Raw genomic sequence first — 20,297 nt, 5'->3', positions numbered from 1 at the left:
TTTCCCTGACACCCAAAAGTACTCGTTACATTTCAAATGCTTAGCTAGACCGGGAAAATGGTCCAATTCACTTAACAAGAGAACATCCCTACTACCTCTTTAGTGAGTCTGCCCGATCAGAGGCAGCAGGAATGATCAGGGACGTTCTCTTGGTAAATGGGTGAATTGGACCATTTTCTTGTCATGCTTAACATTCCAAATGTAATGGGTACTTTTGGGTGTCAGGGAAAATGTATGGTGTGGAAAGTACATTTTTCTTTAGGAGTTGTCCAATATAAATGGTAAAGTACAGAAACTAAAGTAGTACTTCACACCACTGGTCGGAAACAATACCTTTTTGTGACATTTAAGGTTAACATTTACGGCTGACATTTGCCTAAGACTTGTGAAGTTAAGGTTGTACACGGATATACAATTGCATAATTTTCTTGAGCATGGCAAATTGAAAAGCCAATACGTTTCCACAATATCTGGAGAAAAATATCGATATTACTACGATGTTCGCTTATGACCGATACAGTAACATTCAGTAGAGTACAAAATAAATATCCTAAACATGTGGCCAAAGTGCTACAAAACAAGAAATGTGTGTACACTGTTGCATTATGGGAGAAATGATTGACATAGCAGCCATTTTCCCGCTGTACGTTTGTTCCCATTGTGGATACGAGGAAGAAAATACTGACACGGCCAGACAAGCTAAACATTTCTCACATCCCTTTTAACCACTTTTGGTGTAGGTAAGTCAGACACTCGACTGCTTTTAATTTACGTTAACTTCACATTTGAAAAGTTTCAAATTGCTTCAATTCTGGTGTTATTTTGTTGTAAATCCATTTCATTTTCGTCGTAGAGAAAAATAACAAACCCGACTGTCGAAACCGCACAGAATTGCAGCCTTTTCTACAGCTAGTGCAGCCGGAGAAATTGTTTCAAATTATGCGCGGGTTCGCTTCGGTTGTACGCAGGCATTGGCGGTCGAACTCCGTTTCTATGCCTACATACGAGTTCCCTGGGATGTCTTCTTTAATGTATATTAGTTGTTTAATGAGATTGTCAAACATCTGTTTCTTTAAATATCAAAGTTTTAGTGCTACTCCTTTGCTTTTATGCCTTGGGTCTTTATCCCGGTTGCGCATTAAGCAGCCGCCATCATCACAGCTGAGTGGGCGGGGCTACCAACGTCTGGGAGCTGTAGATCCCGCCTCTTCGTGACAGAACACACGCTGATTGGTGTGTTCTCCGGCTGCACTTAGTCATATGTTTACACAATTAGATTGACTAACCAACCAATGCCGTCGTTTTCCCCGTTGATTGATTGATTGGCTCACTGTCGACTTTGATTGGGGAGATTCATGTTGTATCTTGTCCGCACTTTTTGTTCTAAATGTGTTCAATGACAATGAGTTGAACACCCAATTACTGTATAAAAATACTCTTGTTTCACAGTGCTTTTCAATTTTGTTTAAGTTTTGAATCAGCCGAGAACGGATTAATACAAATGCAATGACTTGATTATCAGGTCTAATTGCAACAACTGAAAGTTAACATTTTTAACCTATGGTCATTCTTATATCTCACATCTATGTATGTGGTTCTCCCCTTCATGCAGGTGATTTGTAGGAGCCATGGCCCGTACCAAGCAGACAGCCCGTAAATCTACTGGAGGCAAAGCCCCACGTAAGCAGCTGGCCACCAAAGCTGCCCGCAAGAGCGCCCCTTCTACTGGTGGGGTCAAGAAGCCCCATCGCTACAGGTGAGAGAGAGTGACAGAGGCTGAAAGGTCTTACCAAAGCTGCCCTCTGTCCCTGAGTCACGCTACTGGCCCTTATTATGACTCCATCACCACCTGATACAAGATAGGATTTAGGCCTAAAGAGTTTGATTCTGGATTTTTGTAATGAATCCATACAGTGGTGTTAGTCATGGGATTCTTCTAACTGTGTTTCCCTCCAGGCCTGGTACGGTGGCCCTGCGTGAGATCCGTCGTTACCAGAAGTCCACTGAGCTGCTGATCCGCAAGCTGCCCTTCCAGCGCTTGGTGAGAGAAATCGCTCAGGACTTCAAGACTGACCTGCGTTTCCAGAGTGCAGCCATTGGAGCCCTGCAGGTCAGTGCTACACCATCACCGTTGGTTGCTGTCATAAACCACATAACTCAAGTTTGAGGCAGAAGGAAAATAATTGCATTATGTTGATTGTTTTATCACACACTGAAGAGAAATACTTGGATCATGTGCCTGAGTGTATCACAAAATAGCATTTTATAGGTTGCTATTGTCCACACATTTTTAAGTGTGTTGTTGTGAGCCATTTTTCCAACCTGTTCTTTGTTGTCTGCAGGAGGCCAGCGAGGCTTACCTGGTTGGTCTGTTTGAGGACACCAACCTGTGTGCTATCCATGCCAAGCGTGTCACCATCATGCCCAAAGACATCCAGCTGGCCCGTCGTATCCGTGGGGAGCGCGCTTAAATGCCTCTCTAATTTACCTCTCCTCCCCTCACCAGTCTATCTTCCCCCTCCCCTCCCTGCCCTCTCCTCTTATGTTGGTAGTGATTAGAGAAACAATGATTATGACAAGAATAACGTGTATAGTGGTGTTTTCTTAGTACTCTCGGCAGCAGACTATTATGGGTACTCTTTTGTGCATGTACCTGCTTGTTGCTGGTCAGATCTCCCACCACCACACCTTCAAATCAGATGTTCCATTGTCATGATGCCGTGTGGAGAGATCAGATAAAACAGAACGCAGGGAATCTGAGACGGGTGGTGGTCACAGGAGGATGGGGTTAGGTTTTTGTCTGCAGAGGGGAGTACCTCATTCTCTGCAGGGTGCTACAACAACTGCCCTAGTCCCCTTCCTCCTTCCCAACTCTGCCAGTGAAATAAAGACTGAGCTGGTGTCTTTCATGGGAACGCATGAATGGGAGTCCAGCCACCCCCCCGTGTGTGAGTGTGTAGATTCTGATCAGCACAGCAAATTGTATACAATTCAAAAAAATCTCTGGAGCAATGGTTTATTCTTACAATATTGATCATCACTATCATGGTTATTTACATTTACGTCATTGAGCAGATGCGCTTATCCAGAGTGACTAACAGTAGTGATTGCATACATTTCCATACTTTCTCCTGACTGGTCCCCTGTGGGAAATTAACCCACAACCCTGGTGTTGCAAGCACAGTGCTCTACCAACTGAGCCACATGGGACCGGTTGTCAATTATTTTTTTAGCTTACGCACATTTTTCATAGTGGAAATAATATTTGTGAATGAAATGGAGATGGGGGATTCTAATTAAATTTTGTACAGGAAACAACATCGACGTAAGCTTATTTTGGCTGTCAAAGGGGATCCTTGATTGTTCATTGTCATTTCATTTCCCCTTTACCTGATTGACACTGTTTTTCCCTTTGTCTTTGAAACCAAATTTGAGAATTCAGTGATAAATAATTGGAGACAGCATTTTAAGGCTTTTGAAAACAAATAGTAAATCCAGTGATATTCTTTGTGATCACTCCTGAGGGGCCTCGTTGTGAGGGTAATGGAGCTTGGTGGTCAATGCTCTCTTGCAAACCAAAAATAGTGTAATTGGTAAAGTGATCATGTATGTTAATGTTATGGGAGCTATAAATGGGATGGTCAGATATTTAGACCTCCCCCTTCACTTCGCTCCAGATTCTACATTTGTGTAATGTTTCTCAGGTTGATGTGTCACCCTTTTAACTTAAATCATTTTTATTTCTTAATTTGAATTTGAAATGTTAAGATGTTGAAATAAAACAATGTTTGTAATTTCCAGATTTCTCATATAAGGTGGTAATAAATGGATGTTACACACACACACCTGTCTTCTGTCAGTTTTGTTTAGTCCATTGACTATCAATCAATTACTAACATAGATATTTGATGTTATTGCCAGAGCTGTGAAAAGCACACCTTTGACCATTTTGAGTAAGGTTTGTTATGACCATCACAATCTGGTGTTCTTCTGAATGCATTAACAATCTCAGTCCAATGTTGTTTCAAATACTGGACCAAATAGGGTATCATGTGTGTGATTATACTTTTTTTTTAAAACCACTTTATCTTCTGAATTTCGTGATATCAAATTGGTAGTCTTGTCCCATGTTTTGAGGCAATGGAAAAACATATTTTTTTTTAAAACGTGGATTGTGCTCTTTATAATTTTTTGAGATACAAAACGACCACTAGAGGGCAGTAAAGTACCACATTTGAACAACGAGCCAACTAGACAAGTCATACTCTGAGTGAAGAGAAGTCCATGGATGGAGGGTATCTGTAGAGCCCTATACTAAACATTCTTTTAGGTATCTCTTCAACAATATTCAGACCGTTGGAGCTGTACTGTTTTATCTACATACAACTGAAACCTTACAGAAACAATCAACATCATTGTATCAGATATCTGTTCTCAGCTGTGGTAAGTTAGGCCTAGAGCACAGTGTCATTCTATGTGTCCCTGTTTTTATGTGAAGTCTTCAGATCAGAGAGAGAACATCCTTATAGAGAATGTCCAAAAAGTGCTCTGTTTATTTGTTCCGTCATCACATTGATAAATAAATTAACACTAGCATAAAAACTGGGCTCAGCCTCAGAGACCCTTGCTATCTCTTCAACATTCACACCAATTTATACACTGCTCAAAAAAATAAAGGGAACACTTAAACAACACAATGTAACTCCAAGTCAATCACACTTCTGTGAAATCAAACTGTCCACTTAGGAAGCAACACTGATTGACAATAAATTTCACATGCTGTTGTGCAAATGGAATAGACAAAAGGTGGAAATTATAGGCAATTAGCAAGACACCCCCAAAAAAGGAGTGATTCTGCAGGTGGTGACCACAGACAACTTCTCAGTTCCTATGCTTCCTGGCTGATGTTTTGGTCACTTTTGAATGCTGGCGGTGCTCTCACTCTAGTGGTAGTATGAGACGGAGTCTACAACCCACACAAGTGGCTCAGGTAGTGCAGTTCATCCAGGATGGCACATCAATGCGAGCTGTGGCAAAAAGGTTTGCTGTGTCTGTCAGCGTAGTGTCCAGAGCATGGAGGCGCTACCAGGAGACAGGCCAGTACATCAGGAGACGTGGAGGAGGCCGTAGGAGGGCAACAACCCAGCAGCAGGACCGCTACCTCCGCCTTTGTGCAAGGAGGTGCACTGCCAGAGCCCTGCAAAATGACCTCCAGCAGGCCACAAATGTGCATGTGTCTGCTCAAACGGTCAGAAACAGACTCCATGAGGGTGGTATGAGGGCCCGACGTCCACAGGTGGGGGTTGTGCTTACAGCCCAGCACCGTGCAGGACGTTTGGCATTTGCCAGAGAACACCAAGATTGGCAAATTCGCCACTGGCGCCCTGTGCTCTTCACAGATGAAAGCAGGTTCACACTGAGCACATGAGCACATGTGACAGACGTGACAGAGTCTGGAGACGCCGTGGAGAATGTTCTGCTGCCTGCAACATCCTCCAGCATGACCGGTTTGGCGGTGGGTCAGTCATGGTGTGGGGTGGCATTTCTTTGTGGGGCCGCACAGCCCTCCATGTGCTCGCCAGAGGTAGCCTGACTGCCATTAGGTACCGAGATGAGATCCCCAGACCCCTTGTGAGACCATATGCTGACATATGCACATTTGTGGCCTGCTGGAGGTCATTTTGCAGGGCTCTGGCAGTGCACCTCCTTGCACAAAGGCGGAGGTAGCGGTCCTGCTGCTGGGTTGTTGCCCTCCTACGGCCTCCTCCACGTCTCCTGATGTACTGGCCTGTCTCCTGGTAGCGCCTCCATGCTCTGGACACTACGCTGACAGACACAGCAAACCTTTTTGCCACAGCTCGCATTGATGTGCCATCCTGGATGAACTGCACTACCTGAGCCACTTGTGTGGGTTGTAGACTCCGTCTCATGCTACCACTAGAGTGAGAGCACCGCCAGCATTCAAAAGTGACCAAAACATCAGCCAGGAAGCATAGGAACTGAGAAGTGGTCTGTGGTCACCACCTGCAGAATCACTCCTTTTTTGGGGGTGTCTTGCTAATTGCCTATAATTTCCACCTTTTGTCTATTCCATTTGCACAACAGCATGTGAAATGTATTGTCAATCAGTGTTGCTTCCTAAGTGGACAGTTTGATTTCATAGAAGTGTGATTGACTTGGAGTTACATTGTGTTGTTTAAGTGTTCCCTTTATTTTTTTGAGCAGTGTATTTGTTTTGCTCTATCCTGTTTTATTGTAAAATATGTGAAAGTCTGCCCTAATGAACTGATAAAAGTGAACTGGTGTTAGAGTGGAAATACATGATTGAGGCTGCAAGCATGCAAGGGCCTCAGAATAGCACATCTCTCACAGGGGTGGACAGGACAAATCAACAAAAAGATCGAATCTGTCTTCTTGACTTTTAGAATTCCCCACTGAACAAGTATGACTGAAGTTTTCCACCATGTTGCTTAACATGTTCAGAAAACTAGTAGAAACCTGTTTATTATGGTAATCAAAATATGTGCTTAGGAATTGAGGGGATGTAGCCGAATTAAATTAGGCTATGTCCCCTTAATTCAGGTTATGTCCTATGCACACATACATATTTCTACTCAGGTGCTACTTTTAATATTGTAGGTGTAGTTTGCAGACTTGTTCATTTTAACATGTCTGCAAAGAAATCTGCTAATTTTGCCTGCAACATAAAACAGTAGCATCTGATTAGAAATGCCATACAGGGTTGTTGTCCTGAAGTAAATGAGGGTGAAAATCTATTGTGTACATCAATTTGTGGGTGAGTGTGTTGGGCAGCAGGACAGAAAAGTCTTGGTCTATATATTCTCCGGTTCAGGAATAGCTGTCCCTCATTCCTAGTTTCCACCCACACTGACCTTCTAATCTAGTCACTGGATCAGTGTCCTTGTCAATTACTGCCACACACCTGACAATCTGTACACACACAGAGGCACACTCAAATATATACAGTACGTATAGCTACGATACAGATTAACACCAGCATAAACACACAACAGTAGACACACAGACAGGAGAGAGCAATATAAAATCAGGCTAGGTACGATTATTAAGGGAAGAAATACTGTAGAAATGTAGGTCGTCAACTGTAAATGGCAAAAGCACAATGTAGCCTGCAGACATTGCACCAAAGTCAGATTGTATTTTTTGTCATTTCATTTTATTGAATTACAACACTGGACCCTTGCTATAATTCTAAATAAAACATTCTAAAGCAGTAACATTTTGTCAATTCCTATTCATTTATCTCTGTCCACATATCCTTTTTGTTCTCCATACACTCATAGAAAAAACGGTTCCAAAAGGGTTCTTTGGCTGCGTCCATAGGAGAACCCTTTTTGTTCCAGGTAGAACCCTTTCTGGTTCTAGGTAGAACTCTTTTGGGTACCATGTACAACTCTCTGGGGAAAGGGTTCTACCTGGAACCAAAAAGGGATCTTCAAAGGGTTCTCCTATGGGGACAGACAAATAACTGTTTTAGGTTCTAGATGCACCTTTTTCTCTAAGGGTGTATATTAGCAGAACAAAATACTGGTGTTTCCTTAACTCTGTAATGTGCCTTTAGCTATAGTACCACTGAACTACACAGTACATCAGAGAAAGTTGTATAGATGTGTTGTTATTTGTTTTCACTATATACACTGAACAAAAATATAAATAATTTAAAGTCTTGGTCCCATGTTTCATGAGCTGAAATAAAAGATCCCAGAAATGTTCCAAATGCACAAAACGCTTATTTCTCAAAAATGTGGCGTACAAATTTGTTTACATCCCTGTTAGTGAGCATTTTTCCTTTGCCAGGATAATTCAGGTGTGGCATGTCAAGAAGCTGATTAAACAGCATTATCGTTACACAAGTGCATCTTGTGCTGGGGAACAATAAAAGGCCACTCTAAAATGTGCAGTTTTATCACACAACACGTGCAATTGGCATGCTGACTGCAGGAATGTCCAACATAGCTGTTGCCAGATAATTTAATGTTAATTTCTCTACCATAAGCCGCCTCCAACATCATTTTAGAGAATTTTGACTGTACGTCCAACCAGCCTCACAACCACAGACCACATGTAACCACTCCAGCCCAGGACCTCCACATCTGGCTTCTTCGGCAGGTAGCCTAGCAGTTAGAGCGTTGTCCTACTAACCGAAAGGTTGCTGGATCAATTCCCCAAGCTGACAAGGTAAAAATATGTTGTTCTGCCCCTGAGCATGGCAGTTAACCCACTATTCCCAGGGCGCTGAAGACGTGGAGGTCAATTAAGGCAGCCCCCCGCACCTCTCTGATTCAGAGGGTTTGGGTTAAATGTGGAAGACACATTTCAGTTGAATGCATTCAGTTGTACAACTGACTAGGTATCCCCTTTCACCTGCAGGATTATCTGAGACCAGCCACCCGGACAGCTGATGAAACTGTGGGCTTGCACAACCAAATAATTTCTGCACAAACTGTCAGAAACCGTCTCAGGGAAGCTTATCTGCGTGCTCATCATCCTCACCAGGGTCTTAACGTGACTGCAGTTCGGCGTTGTAATAGACTTCAGTGGGGAAATGCTCACCTTCGATGGCAACTGACACGCTGGAGAAGTGTGCTCTTCACTAATTAATCCCGGTTTCAATTGTACAGGACAGATGGCAGACAGCTTGTATGGCGTTGTGTGTGGGCGAGCGGTTTGCTGATGTCAACATTGTGAACAGAGCGCCCCATGGTGGCGATGGGGTTATAGTATGGGCAGGCATAAGCTACGGACAACGAACACAATTGCATTTTATCGATGGCAACCTGAATGCACAGAGATACTATGACGAGATCCTGAGGCCCATTGTCATGCCATTCATCCGCCGCCATCACCTCATGTTTCAGCATCATAATGCACGGCCCCACGTCGCAAGGATCTGTAGACAATTCCTGTCTGCTGATAATATCCCAGTTTTCCCATGGCTTGTATACTCACCAGACATGTCACCCACTGAGAATGTTTGGGATGCTCTGGATTGATGTGTACGACAGCGTATTCCACTGCCTGCCAATATCCAGCAACTTCACACAGCCATTGAAGAGGAGTGGGACAACATTCCACAGGCCACAATCAACAGCCTGATCAACTCTATACGAAGGAGATGTGTCGCGCTGCATGAGCCAAATGGTGGTCACACCAGATACTGACTGGTTTTCTGATCCACGCCCCTACCTTTTTAAAAAAGGTATCTGTATTGCCGACTGGGTATCTGTATTCATTTAAATTGACTGATTTCATTATATGAACTGTAACTCAGTAAAAAATCGTGGAAATTGTTGCATGTTGCGTTTATATTTTTGTTCAGTACAGTATATGAAACGGAACCTGAGTATCGCTGGGTTTCAGCTTCATGTTGATAAATCCAAATGGTGTTATCCACTTAATCTGATTCTTTATCTGTTTGCTTGTTTGCAGACAGTTAAATTAGGATCAACACTACTGAAAGAAGCTTTGACAATTCATTCTAAGAAACAGTTCCTTCTAAGTGAGACCATGAGAAACCCCTGCAGCCCTCCCATCCAGGCCCTCTCTCCGTATTCACTGGAGCACTTTGGTTCACTGCCAGGGCTTGTGGCTCTCTGGGCTATTCAGGGGTGCGGAGTTGGTAGACACAGTGACAGGACCTACAGGGAGACACAAAAGAGATCGACATCAGCAACATGAGGATGTCTGACTCTCAAATGCATTCTCAGAGCACAGAAGATCTATTGTTGACATAGCACCTGCAGAATAAACAAGAAAACAAATGCTTATCATGCGATGTGACAAGGACAATAGAACCAGAATATCTGTGTTGTGGGAGAAAATGGTTATTTAATGATGTGCATCCTGGTCTCTTTAAATGCCTTCACTCCCTCTCTCTGTGCATCATACATTCTCATAAACCATCTTATAGCATCACTACTATGTTAAACACTACTGAAACTCACCCCAACTCTACCCAGCTGGCTCTTGTACCCCCCATCCCCCCCTTGCATCTCTCCCCTCCCCCCTGGCACAGAAGGTTGACCCTGCAGCTCGTGTCACCCAGTGCTGGGACCGGCCACCCGCCTGGAGCCAAGGCCAATGGGCCGCCCGGTGTTGGTGTGTGGTGGCTGTGGGCGGGCGGCTGTGTGTGTGTCTGTGTTGGGTCACGGCGTGGGGATTAAGCATGTGTGAGTGATTGGGGGTGACAGCGGTCTCAGCATTAGGGGCCTCGCAGCCTTATTTGCCGGGCCTGTTTTAGACACGCTAAGCTGGGATTTGGACCGCAGCAGTGTGTCAGCAGTGATGCTGCCCTGCCCGGTCTTCCTTCAACCCCCCCCCCCCCCCCCTCTTGTCTGACCTCTTCTCCCTCCTTTTCTGTCTCATTCCTTCCTATCAATATTCCTCTCTACTACTCATCTGCATCATTTAACCTGTGTATCTATATTTCACCTCACTCTTACTCTGGTCCTTCAGCTCCTGGTACAGCCACCTCTTTGTCACTGTACAGACTTACACACGTTCTACTCAGCATGACACCTGTCACTAGGCCCAGTGCTGACTGTGTCTGCTTCCAGCATGCCCACAGTCTTGTACTTTAACCAATGAACAGACTTGGCTCTGGAAGGCATCATTCGCTCGATCTTCTTTGGTGGTGCTGTTATCCTCATCAGGAAATGTTTTATCAGAGTCAGGCTGAATGGAACCCAGACATAATATAGAGTTGTTTTTTTACTGTTCACACCCCGTTGCAGGCGCAGAAACACATGAACTTAGTGGGATAGCTATAAAGGACGCTGCGGAGTACACAGCAAAATCTAGCAAACAGTAACTGGTTCATTGCTCATGCACTGAGGCCTAGTCTAGTGACGACAAACACAACTTGTGACTCTATTACCGGGCTGGGCTTAGGTCTACCATGGAGATTCAGTAAAGTGAGCTCAAGGTTTACAGTCCTGTTTGCCAACAGTTAGCAAGACATCCAATAACATGACTTGTTGCCAGATAATGGCTTCTGATGTACATCTGAGGGACTGAGACACAGAGAGTGTGTGTACTATTGAATGGTGTACTGTAGCTAATGATGATCTCTTTGTCATTTATCATATGCATTAGATTTTTCTTCAAATGCCAAGGAATCAACTGAGTCCTAGATGCTCTATTTGCTCATCAATATAAATGCATAGTATTATTGTCACTGACACCCCAAACTGACCTCGTCATGGAAACCTGATTGGAAAATAAAATCATGAGTATCAATGGCTTTGCTTGTGATGAGGTGACAGTGTGTGACTGTAACAGTCTACAGATTCTGCTGTGTGTGTGTGTGTGTGTATGTGTGTGTGTGTGCGTGTGCATGTGCGTATGTGTGTGTATGAGTGTGTGCGTGTGTGTGTATGAGTGTGTGTGTGTGTGTGTGTGTGTGTGTGTGTGTGTGTATGAGTGTGTGTGTGTGTGTGTATGAGTGTGTGTTGTGTGTTTGTGAGTGTTGGGGCATGGGAGTTTGTTTGACCGTGTGCTTGAGAGAGTGTGGTCTGAGATCCCCATTACAGCCAGTCTATTGTAACGCAGCAGATTGAGTCAGATCCTCACCCGCCAGAGTGTACTAATTAGAGACATTCCACAGGATTAAACAGCCAATTAACAATAAGAGGACCATTGTGAGAGTGTGTACTTGTGCGTCACCGCAAAGGGGTTTGTGTGTCTGTCTGAGTGTGTGTCCGTGTGTGTGCAATGTCAGGTTTGGTGGGTTAACAAGGTGTTTTTGTGATAAACTGAAAATGTGTGTTAAAGGTATGTAAATGTGTGCGCAAATGTGGCCCTATAATACTGTGATTTATTTGTGTGCTAAATTAGGGTAGATGTGTGTATTTACAATATACAGTGAGACAGCTATGCTGTGGAAGTTCCTGCACGTCTATAAGTGTGTGTGACAGCGTTTCACAAGGCGCATGAATGACACCCTTGGTTCGTGCATCATGTTTTAGGTGTGTTGTTTGTATATCATTGTATTTGATATTTGTGTGACTGTCCTTGTCTATCAGCGAACCATTGTTCTGTTACTTGTCATGTTTTGTGTTTTTTTGTGGACCCAAGGAAGAGTAGCAGATGCTTTTGCTACCAATAAACAAGCAGTAATGTGTGCGCCAATGTTTATTGTGCTTGTTGTGTGTACTCTAGTACCCGTGTAGGTAAGGCAAGCATTGTAGTATGCAGTTGGAAAACAGCATGAGTGTTGTGTCATTGAAGGATGACAGGTAGCCTAGCAGCTTAGAGTGTTGGGCCAGCAAAGGAAAGGTTGCTGGTTCGAATCCCTGAGCTCATTAAGGGGGGAAAACGATTGATGTTTCCTTGACCAAGGCACTTAACCCTAATTGCTCCTGTAAGTCACTCTGGATAAGAGTGTCTACTAAAATGTAAGAAAATAGTATTTTGTGAATATGTGTTTTTAGATGTTTTGTGTGTCAATGGTGTGGCGCTCATCTCTTCTTTGTGTGCATCTGTATGTTTACGTACAGTGCCTTGGTAAAGTATTCAGACCCCTTGACTTTTTCCACATTTTGTTACGTTACAGCTTTATTCTAAAATGGATTAAATAAAAAAAATCCTCAGCAATCAACACACAATACCTCATAATGACAAAGTGAAAACAGGTTTTCAGACATTTTTGCAAATGTATTAAAAATATAAATAAAAACAGAAATACCTTATTTATATAAGTATTCAGACCTTTTGCTATGAGACTCGAAAATTGAGCTCAGGTGCATCCTGTTTCCATTGATCATCCTTGAGATGTTTCTACAACTTGATTGGAGTCCACCTGTCATACATTCAATTGATTGGACATGAGGTTGAAGGAATTGTCCGTAGAGCTCAGAGAAAAAGGATTGTGTCGAGGCACAGATCTAGGGAAGGGTATCAAAAAATGTCTGCAGCATAGAAGATCCCCAAGAATACAGTGGTCTCCATCATTCTTAAATGGAAGACGTTTGGAACCACCAAGACTCTTCCGAGAGCTGGCCGCCCGGCCAAACTAAGCAATCGGGGAAGACGGGCCTTGGTCAGGGAGGTGACCAAAAACCGATGGTCACTCTGACAGAGCTCCAGAGTACCTCTGTGGAGATGGGAGAACCTTCCAGAAGGTCAACCATCTCTGCAGCACTCCACCAATCAGGCGTTTATGGTAGAGTGGACGGACGGAAGCCACTCCTCAGTAAAAGGCACACGAAAGCCCTCTTTGAGTTTGCCAAAAGGCACCTAATGACTCTCAGACCATGAGAAACAAGATTCTCTGGTCTGATGAAAGCAAGATTGAACTCTTTGGCCTGAATGCCAAGTCTGGAGGTAACCTGGCACCATTCCTATGGTGAAGCATGGTGGTGGCATCATCATGCTGTGGGGATGTTTTTCAGCGGCAGGGATTGGGAGACTAGTCAGGATCGAGGAAAAGATGAATGGAGCAAAGTACAGAGAGATCCTTGATGAAAACCTGCTCCAGAGTGCTCAGGACCTCAGACTGGGGCGAAGGTTCACCTTCCAACAGGACAACGACCCTAAGCACACAGCCAAGACAACGCAGGAGTGGCTTTGGTACAAGTCTCTGAATGTCCTTGAGTGGCCCAGCCAGAGCCCGGACTTGAACCTGATCGAACATCTCTGGAGAGACCTGAAAATAGCCGTGCAGCGACACTCCCCATCCACCCTGACAGAGCTTGAGAGGATCTGCAGAGAATAATGTGAGAATCTCCCCAAATACAGGTGTGCCAAGCTTGTAGCGTCATACCCAAGAAGACGCGATGCTGTAATCACTGCCAAAGGTGCTTCAACAAAGTACTGAGTAAAGGGTCTGAATTCTTATGTAAATGTGATATCTTTTTTTTTTTGCTTTGTCATTATGGGGTAGTGTGTAGATTGATGAGGGGGGAAATTATTTAATACATTTTAGAATAAAGCTGGTACGTAACAAAATGTGGAAAAGGTCAAGGGGTCTGAATACTTTCTGAAAGCACTGTATGTATGTGTGTACATGATGTGCATCTTTGCGTGTGTGTGTGTGTGTGTGCATGCGTCTGTTCGTGTGCATGCATCCAAGTGTGTTTGTGTGCCGGGTGGTGTATGCGTTAGCATGGCACGTGTCAGAGTGTGGCTAGGGATTATAAGGGCTCAGGCCTGTTGCTCCACTTCCTTGATTACTACTGCTGTCTGCTGCCATATGGGCCGGGGAGGGTCCCCAAGCCACTGTACACCCCCCTTACCCCACTCAACCCCCACACAGCACACCCCCACACACACATACACTGCCAATGTGCCCCAGCACAAACGATAAAGCTGATATGTGTATTTTCTACATCGTAGAATAATAGTGAAGCCATTAAAACTATGAAATAACACATATGGAATCATGTAGTAATCTAAAAAGTGGTAAACAAATCAAAATATATTTTATATTTGTGATTCTTCAGATAGCCACCCTTTGCCTTGATGACAGCTTTGCACACTCTAGGCGTTCTCTCAACCAGCTTCATGAAGCAGTCACCTGGAATCCATTTTAATTAACAGGTGTGCCTTCTTAAAAGTAATTTTTTGGAATTTCTTTCCTTCTTAATGTGTTTGAGCCAATCAGTTGTGTTGTGACAAGGTAAGGGGGTTATACAGAAGATAGCCCTATTTGGTAAAAGACCAAGTCCATATTATGGCAAGAACATCTCAAATTAGCAAAGAGAAACGACAGTCAATCATTACTTTAAGACATGAAGGTCAGTCAATATGGAAAATTTCAAGAACTTTGAAAGTTTCTTCAAGTGCAGTTACAAAAACCATCAAGCGCTATGATTAAACTGGCTCTCATGAGGACCACCACAGGAATTGAAGACCCAGAGTTACCTCTGCTGCAGAGGATAAGTTCATTAGAGTTACCAGCCTCAGAAATTGCAGCCCAACTAAATGCTTCACAGAGTTCAAGTAACAGACACATCTCAACATCAACTGTTCAGAGGAGACTGTGTGAATCAGGCCTTCAGGGTGGAATTGCTGCAAAGAAACCACTACTAAAGGACACCAATAAGAAGAAGAGACTTGCTTGGGCCAAGAAACACGAGCGATGGACCTTATACCGGTGGAAATTTGTCCTTTGGTCTGGAGTCGAAATTGAAGATTTTTGGTTCCAACCGTGTCTTTGTGAGACGCGGTGTGGGTGAACGGATGATCTCTGCATGTGTATTTCCCACCGTAAAGTGTGGAGGAGGAAGTGTTATGCTGTGGGGGTGCTTTCTTGGTGACACTGTCTGTGATTTATTCAGAACTCAAGGCACTCTTAATCAGCATGGCTACCACAGAATTCTGCAGCGATATGCCACCCTATCTGGTTTTGGCTTAGTGGAAATATCATTTGTTTTTCAACAAGACAATGACCCAACACACCTCCAGGCTGTGTAAGGGCTATTTTACCAAGAAGGAGATTGATGGAGTGCTGCATCAGATTACCTGGCCTCCACAATCCCCTGACCCCAACCATATTGAAATGGTGAAGGAAAAGCAGCCAACAAGTGCTCATTATATGTGGGAACTCATTCAAGACTGTTGGAATAGCATTCCAGGTGAAGCTGGTTGAGAGAATGCCAAGAGTGTGCAAAGCTGTCATCAAGGCAAAGGGTGGCTATTTGAAGAATCTCAAATATAAAATATATTTTGATTTGTTTAACACTTTTTTGGTTACTACATGATTCCATATGTGTTATTTCATAGTGTTGATGTCTTCACTATTATTCTACAATGTAGAACATAGTAAAACTAAACAAAAATCCTTGAATGAGTAGGTGTTCTAAAACTTTTGACCGGTAGTGCACATATATATTTTTTGCTTTATTTTAGTTAATGTTTCTCTGTAATACTGCTAGCTAGCCACCTAGCAATTTTTATCAAGTTGGGTTTAGCTAGCCTAGACAGGTTCCCAATCTCCCAACCTCATAACTAGCTACCAAGAAGCCATTTCAGGCAATAAATAGTCGCTAGCTTGTCTAACTAGCTTAGCTGGCAGGCCTGCTGGCAAGGTTGGTAGACTTTAGAAAAGCAAGCAATAACTAAATGTACTGAATATTGTACCCAGATTTTAGCAGAGATGCAGAGAAGCATAGTTCGTTTCTTTAAAAAAAAGAACCACGAGTCAGGAGGATATAGATAGCTAATTAAAAATCATGATTATGGTTCTAGATTGCAGGAAAAAGCTGTTTCAGGTGTTTGAAAAATGCAAAATTCTCCAATTTAAGAACCGGGGGCATGACACCCCTCTGGGCCACCCCCCAGCCATTTTCACACACTTTATGTTATGCTTCTCTTATATTATGCCTGTCTTACTGCAGAGATGTTAACTCTAGTCCTGTCCACCACATAATGCCCTCTCTAAATAGATGTACAGTACAAATACAAATACATATTGTCCCCTACTCCAAGGAGGGATGAAATGAAATGGGAGACAGACTTGGTAAACTTTGCAGCTCTTATTTCTTGAAATGGGGAAAAAAAACTGGTGCAAATTATTAGAAATTCAGGGGGAATGTCACAAAGTAATTTGACAGATTATGCATATATGATAAAAGTATTCATACTAATAAATACACCTATGCTATGTGACATAGCAGCATAGGTTGAAATGTAGTGGATTTTATCAAAAGATCATTGAAAAGGTCATTTGAAACAGGGACTATATGCCGGAGTGAAGACCCAGTGTACGTTGAAGCAATAAACAGCATATCAAGTGTTAACCTATGTAATCCCCAGACAGGACAGTGTGGTCCAGGGCAAGACAGGGTGTCTACTCTAAACGCCAGCCATTAGCACAGTTAAACTGCTGCCTGCCCTGCTGACACACCGAGTCCCAGACCCCACCTGCTGCCGCCTGCACCAGATTAGGAATCTCCCCGTACGCCGTCAGACGCAGTCAGCAGCACACGCCGTGAGTGTGTGTGTGTGTGTGTTTTACAGAGTAGTGTCATTGATTAAGACAGGACCCAGACTGTGAGTATTGTTGCACACACACTGAGATTCAATAGACATCAACTGAGCCACAAATCCTGGCTGAGGACAGTGTATTAACACTGCAACACTATATGACATATTGCATTCCTTCAATGTCCAATATCACTACAATACTAACTTTAATAAGCCAGGAATATTGATAATACAATCAACAACAAACCCTTGCAAAAAGAGACAGATAACATAATCTAGCCATGAAGGCATGCAAACATGAAAACTTTGAAAGCATTATTTCATCACCTTTTTCCCAGCATGTGTCGTATTGATATACAGCATAGCAGACATGCTCAGAGTTTTGCAGGACTGATTAAAAGCATAACCAAAGGGCAGATTTAGAAGAGTAAATATCTTGGTGAGCAGCACCAGACCTGTACTGTATAATGAGAAGCCCAATATGTTCATAAAGAAGCAATAGTTTATCGAGATAGTAATTCAAAGGTGTCTGGGCCTAGACTTTACATACCATACCCATCCGTCCTATAAGAAACCCTATACAAGGTGTACTACATTGTAAACATTTAACCTGCCACATGGGCATACACTGTAGTAGGAACCCTATCCTAACAAATGTACCCAGACTGAATGGCCTGTGATTAGAAGGGGCAATCTGGGATCGGTACATCCATTTTTTGATTTGTTGTTTGAATCCCAGATTGCTCCTTTAATACAGGTTCATAATGAGAAGTGCTATGCTACCATATCATAGGATCCATGAACTCTAATTTACATAAAACAAACGTAAAACAATGTATGTAACATAAAGCAGGAACTACTAATGTAAATATAAAGTGATGATATATACTGAGTGGACAAAACATTAAGAACACCTGCTCTTTCCATGACATAGACTGACCAGGTGAATCCAGGTAAAAGCTATGATCCCTTATTGATGTCACCTGTTAAATCCACTTCAATCAGTGTAGATGAAGGGGAGGAAACAGGTTAAAGAAAGATTTTGAATTAAGCCTAGAGACAATTGAGACTTGGGTCGTGTATGTGCCATTCAGGTGAATGAGCAAGACAAAAGATTCAACACTGCTGGGTTTTTCACTCTCAGCAGTTTCCATTGTGTATCTAGAGTGGTTCACCACCCAAAGGACATTCAGACAATTTGACACAACTGTGGGAAGCATCAGAGTCTAACATGGGCCAGTATACCTGTGGAACGATTTCGACACCTTGTAGAGTCCATTCCCTGACAAATTGATGCTGTTCTGAGGGCAAAAAGGGTGCAACTCAATATTAGGAAGGCGTTCCTAATGTATCGTACAGTCAAGTGTATTTGTGCACAAAAACCCACTACTGTCACTGCCTGGCTTAGTTACACAGCGTAATCCCTACATCAGTTTAATTTAAGTATTAACACAGCCTGACCTTGATACCACGACAACCACTGACATGGATGTTAACCCTTCACTATTAACCCTTTACAATTCAATGGAAATGCCAGTGCTTTCAAGATTTACACATAAGGACAATCACATACAAAAAAACAATCACGCAAGACACATACAGAAACCTATTTGAATCCAAATGTAAAACATAGCACAACAAAAGGGTTCAAACCACTCTAAACGTCTTTGTTGGCCAAACACACACCTGTAAAAATCTTTTAGCTATGCCCCTTATAATGTCTCTGTGGACAGGTCCTACCACACGCCCCTCCCACTATGCCCCTCCCTTCCTCTCTCTCTACTTCCTCTCGTTCTCTACACTCCTTCATCAGGAATCCCACCATTCTTTTTCCTTCCAACTATAGAAAAGGCCCCCAGTGGGGTCCAAACACCCTACCCTCCTCCTCGGGGGTGACCTGTTCATCCATCCATCCCTTCATCTATGTACGACGATGGTCCCTCCAGGTCCATCTGTCAATCATATCTCCCAGTGCCGTAGAGACCTAGGTTCCTGGGTACAACACTTCCCCATTGTGTCGGCGAATGGGTCCCTGTATCTTATCAGTCATAATCCGTTCCAAACAGGTCCTTCATGTCCTCCCTTTGGACCAGCCGACTCGCTCCCTCCATCCTCTCCCTTCCTCTGCCAATCTGACTACAAGCCCCACTATCCTCCCTTTATCCCGAGGTAAGATACTTACTTTTCAGATAAAGCATATTATGATAAATCGGCTGAACTCTGTGCGTGTGTGTGTGTGAGCGTGTTGGTGTCCCACTGTGTGTATCGAACAAATTCCATGAAGTCAGGGCTCTAGCAGCTGCACAGTAACACTGGTGGGGTTTCAGGGGTTTTGGAGGAGGGGGTTGTTGTGTTTTGATTTGTCTTTTTTGGCCCATGCTTGATGCAACCCATCACCAACGCTCTATATCGGTGACCTCTTAAACTCTGTGGTGATCAGTGGGTAATCTCCTCTTTTCTGTGCTTACACAATCTCTCTTTATCTCTCTCTCTCTCACACACGCACACGCACACGCACACACACACACACACACACACACACACACACACACACACACACACACACACACACACACACACACACACACACACACACACACACACACACACACATTCCCTGAGAGCCATAGCACTGTCAGCCATGACCATAGGGCCTGTCCATCCAAGGTATCACACACTCCCATAAGTACACTCAAATTGTGTACGCAACCAACTAAGGTTACATTGTCTTAACATGGCCTTGATGTTAAATAGACATGAATATCCCTCACTAATAAATCACATCCTTACATTCATGACAGTTTTTTCAGTGGGTCCCTGAATATCCACAGCCCTCTGCTTGTTTTACAACAGAAGACACCAAGAGGGGAGACTGGCTCCACAAACTAATGTTTGACCCCAGTAAATACATCAATACACGTATAGGCCGATTACTACGTGTCTGGTGCATTACTACGTGTCTGGTGCATTACTACGTGTCTGGTGCATTACTACGTGTCTGGTGCATTACTACGTGTCTGGTACATTACTACATGTCTGGTGCATTACTACGTGTCTGGTGCATTACTACGTGTCTGGTGCATTACTACATGTCTGGTGCATTACTACGTGTCTGGTGCATTACTACGTGTCTGGTGCATTACTACATGTCTGGTGCATTACTACGTGTCTGGTGCATTACTACGTGTCTGGTGCATTACTACATGTCTGGTGCATTACTACGTGTCTGGTACATTACTACGTGTCTGGTGCATTACTACGTGTCTGGTGCATTACTACATGTCTGGTGCATTACTACGTGTCTGGTGCATTACTACGTGTCTGGTGCATTA

The 20,297-nt window shown here is 43.4% G+C and overlaps 1 protein-coding gene and 1 long non-coding RNA gene across 3 annotated transcripts; one reads left to right on the top strand and one right to left on the bottom strand.

Annotated features, from left to right (window-relative positions):
- Nucleotides 1–602: 602 nt before the first annotated feature.
- On the top strand, nt 603–3,843 carry LOC139547863 (histone H3.3A). Of its 2 annotated transcripts, none has more exons than XM_071357002.1 (4): nt 603–740; nt 1,613–1,756; nt 1,957–2,110; nt 2,343–3,843. In XM_071357002.1, exons 2-4 carry the CDS (start codon nt 1,629–1,631, stop codon nt 2,469–2,471), a joined length of 411 nt encoding a protein of 136 aa, XP_071213103.1. In that variant the 5' UTR covers nt 603–740; nt 1,613–1,628; the 3' UTR covers nt 2,472–3,843. The 2 variants fall into 2 exon arrangements, with proteins under 2 accessions (XP_071213103.1, XP_071213104.1); XM_071357003.1 differs by having other exon boundaries at nt 621–736.
- Nucleotides 3,844–7,173: 3,330 nt separating this feature from the next.
- On the bottom strand, nt 7,174–19,201 carry LOC139548618 (uncharacterized). Its single transcript, XR_011669731.1, has 2 exons — nt 18,844–19,201; nt 7,174–9,677 (listed from the first exon to the last, which is right to left on the bottom strand). It is a non-coding gene; the product is annotated as an uncharacterized lncRNA (long non-coding RNA).
- Nucleotides 19,202–20,297: the final 1,096 nt, after the last annotated feature.

Source organism: Salvelinus alpinus, chromosome 21, assembly GCF_045679555.1.
Source record: "Salvelinus alpinus chromosome 21, SLU_Salpinus.1, whole genome shotgun sequence".
NCBI lineage: Eukaryota > Metazoa > Chordata > Actinopteri > Salmoniformes > Salmonidae > Salvelinus > Salvelinus alpinus.
The sequence above is the reverse complement of the archived record's forward strand: the minus strand, read 5'-3'. Positions and strand labels throughout refer to the sequence as shown.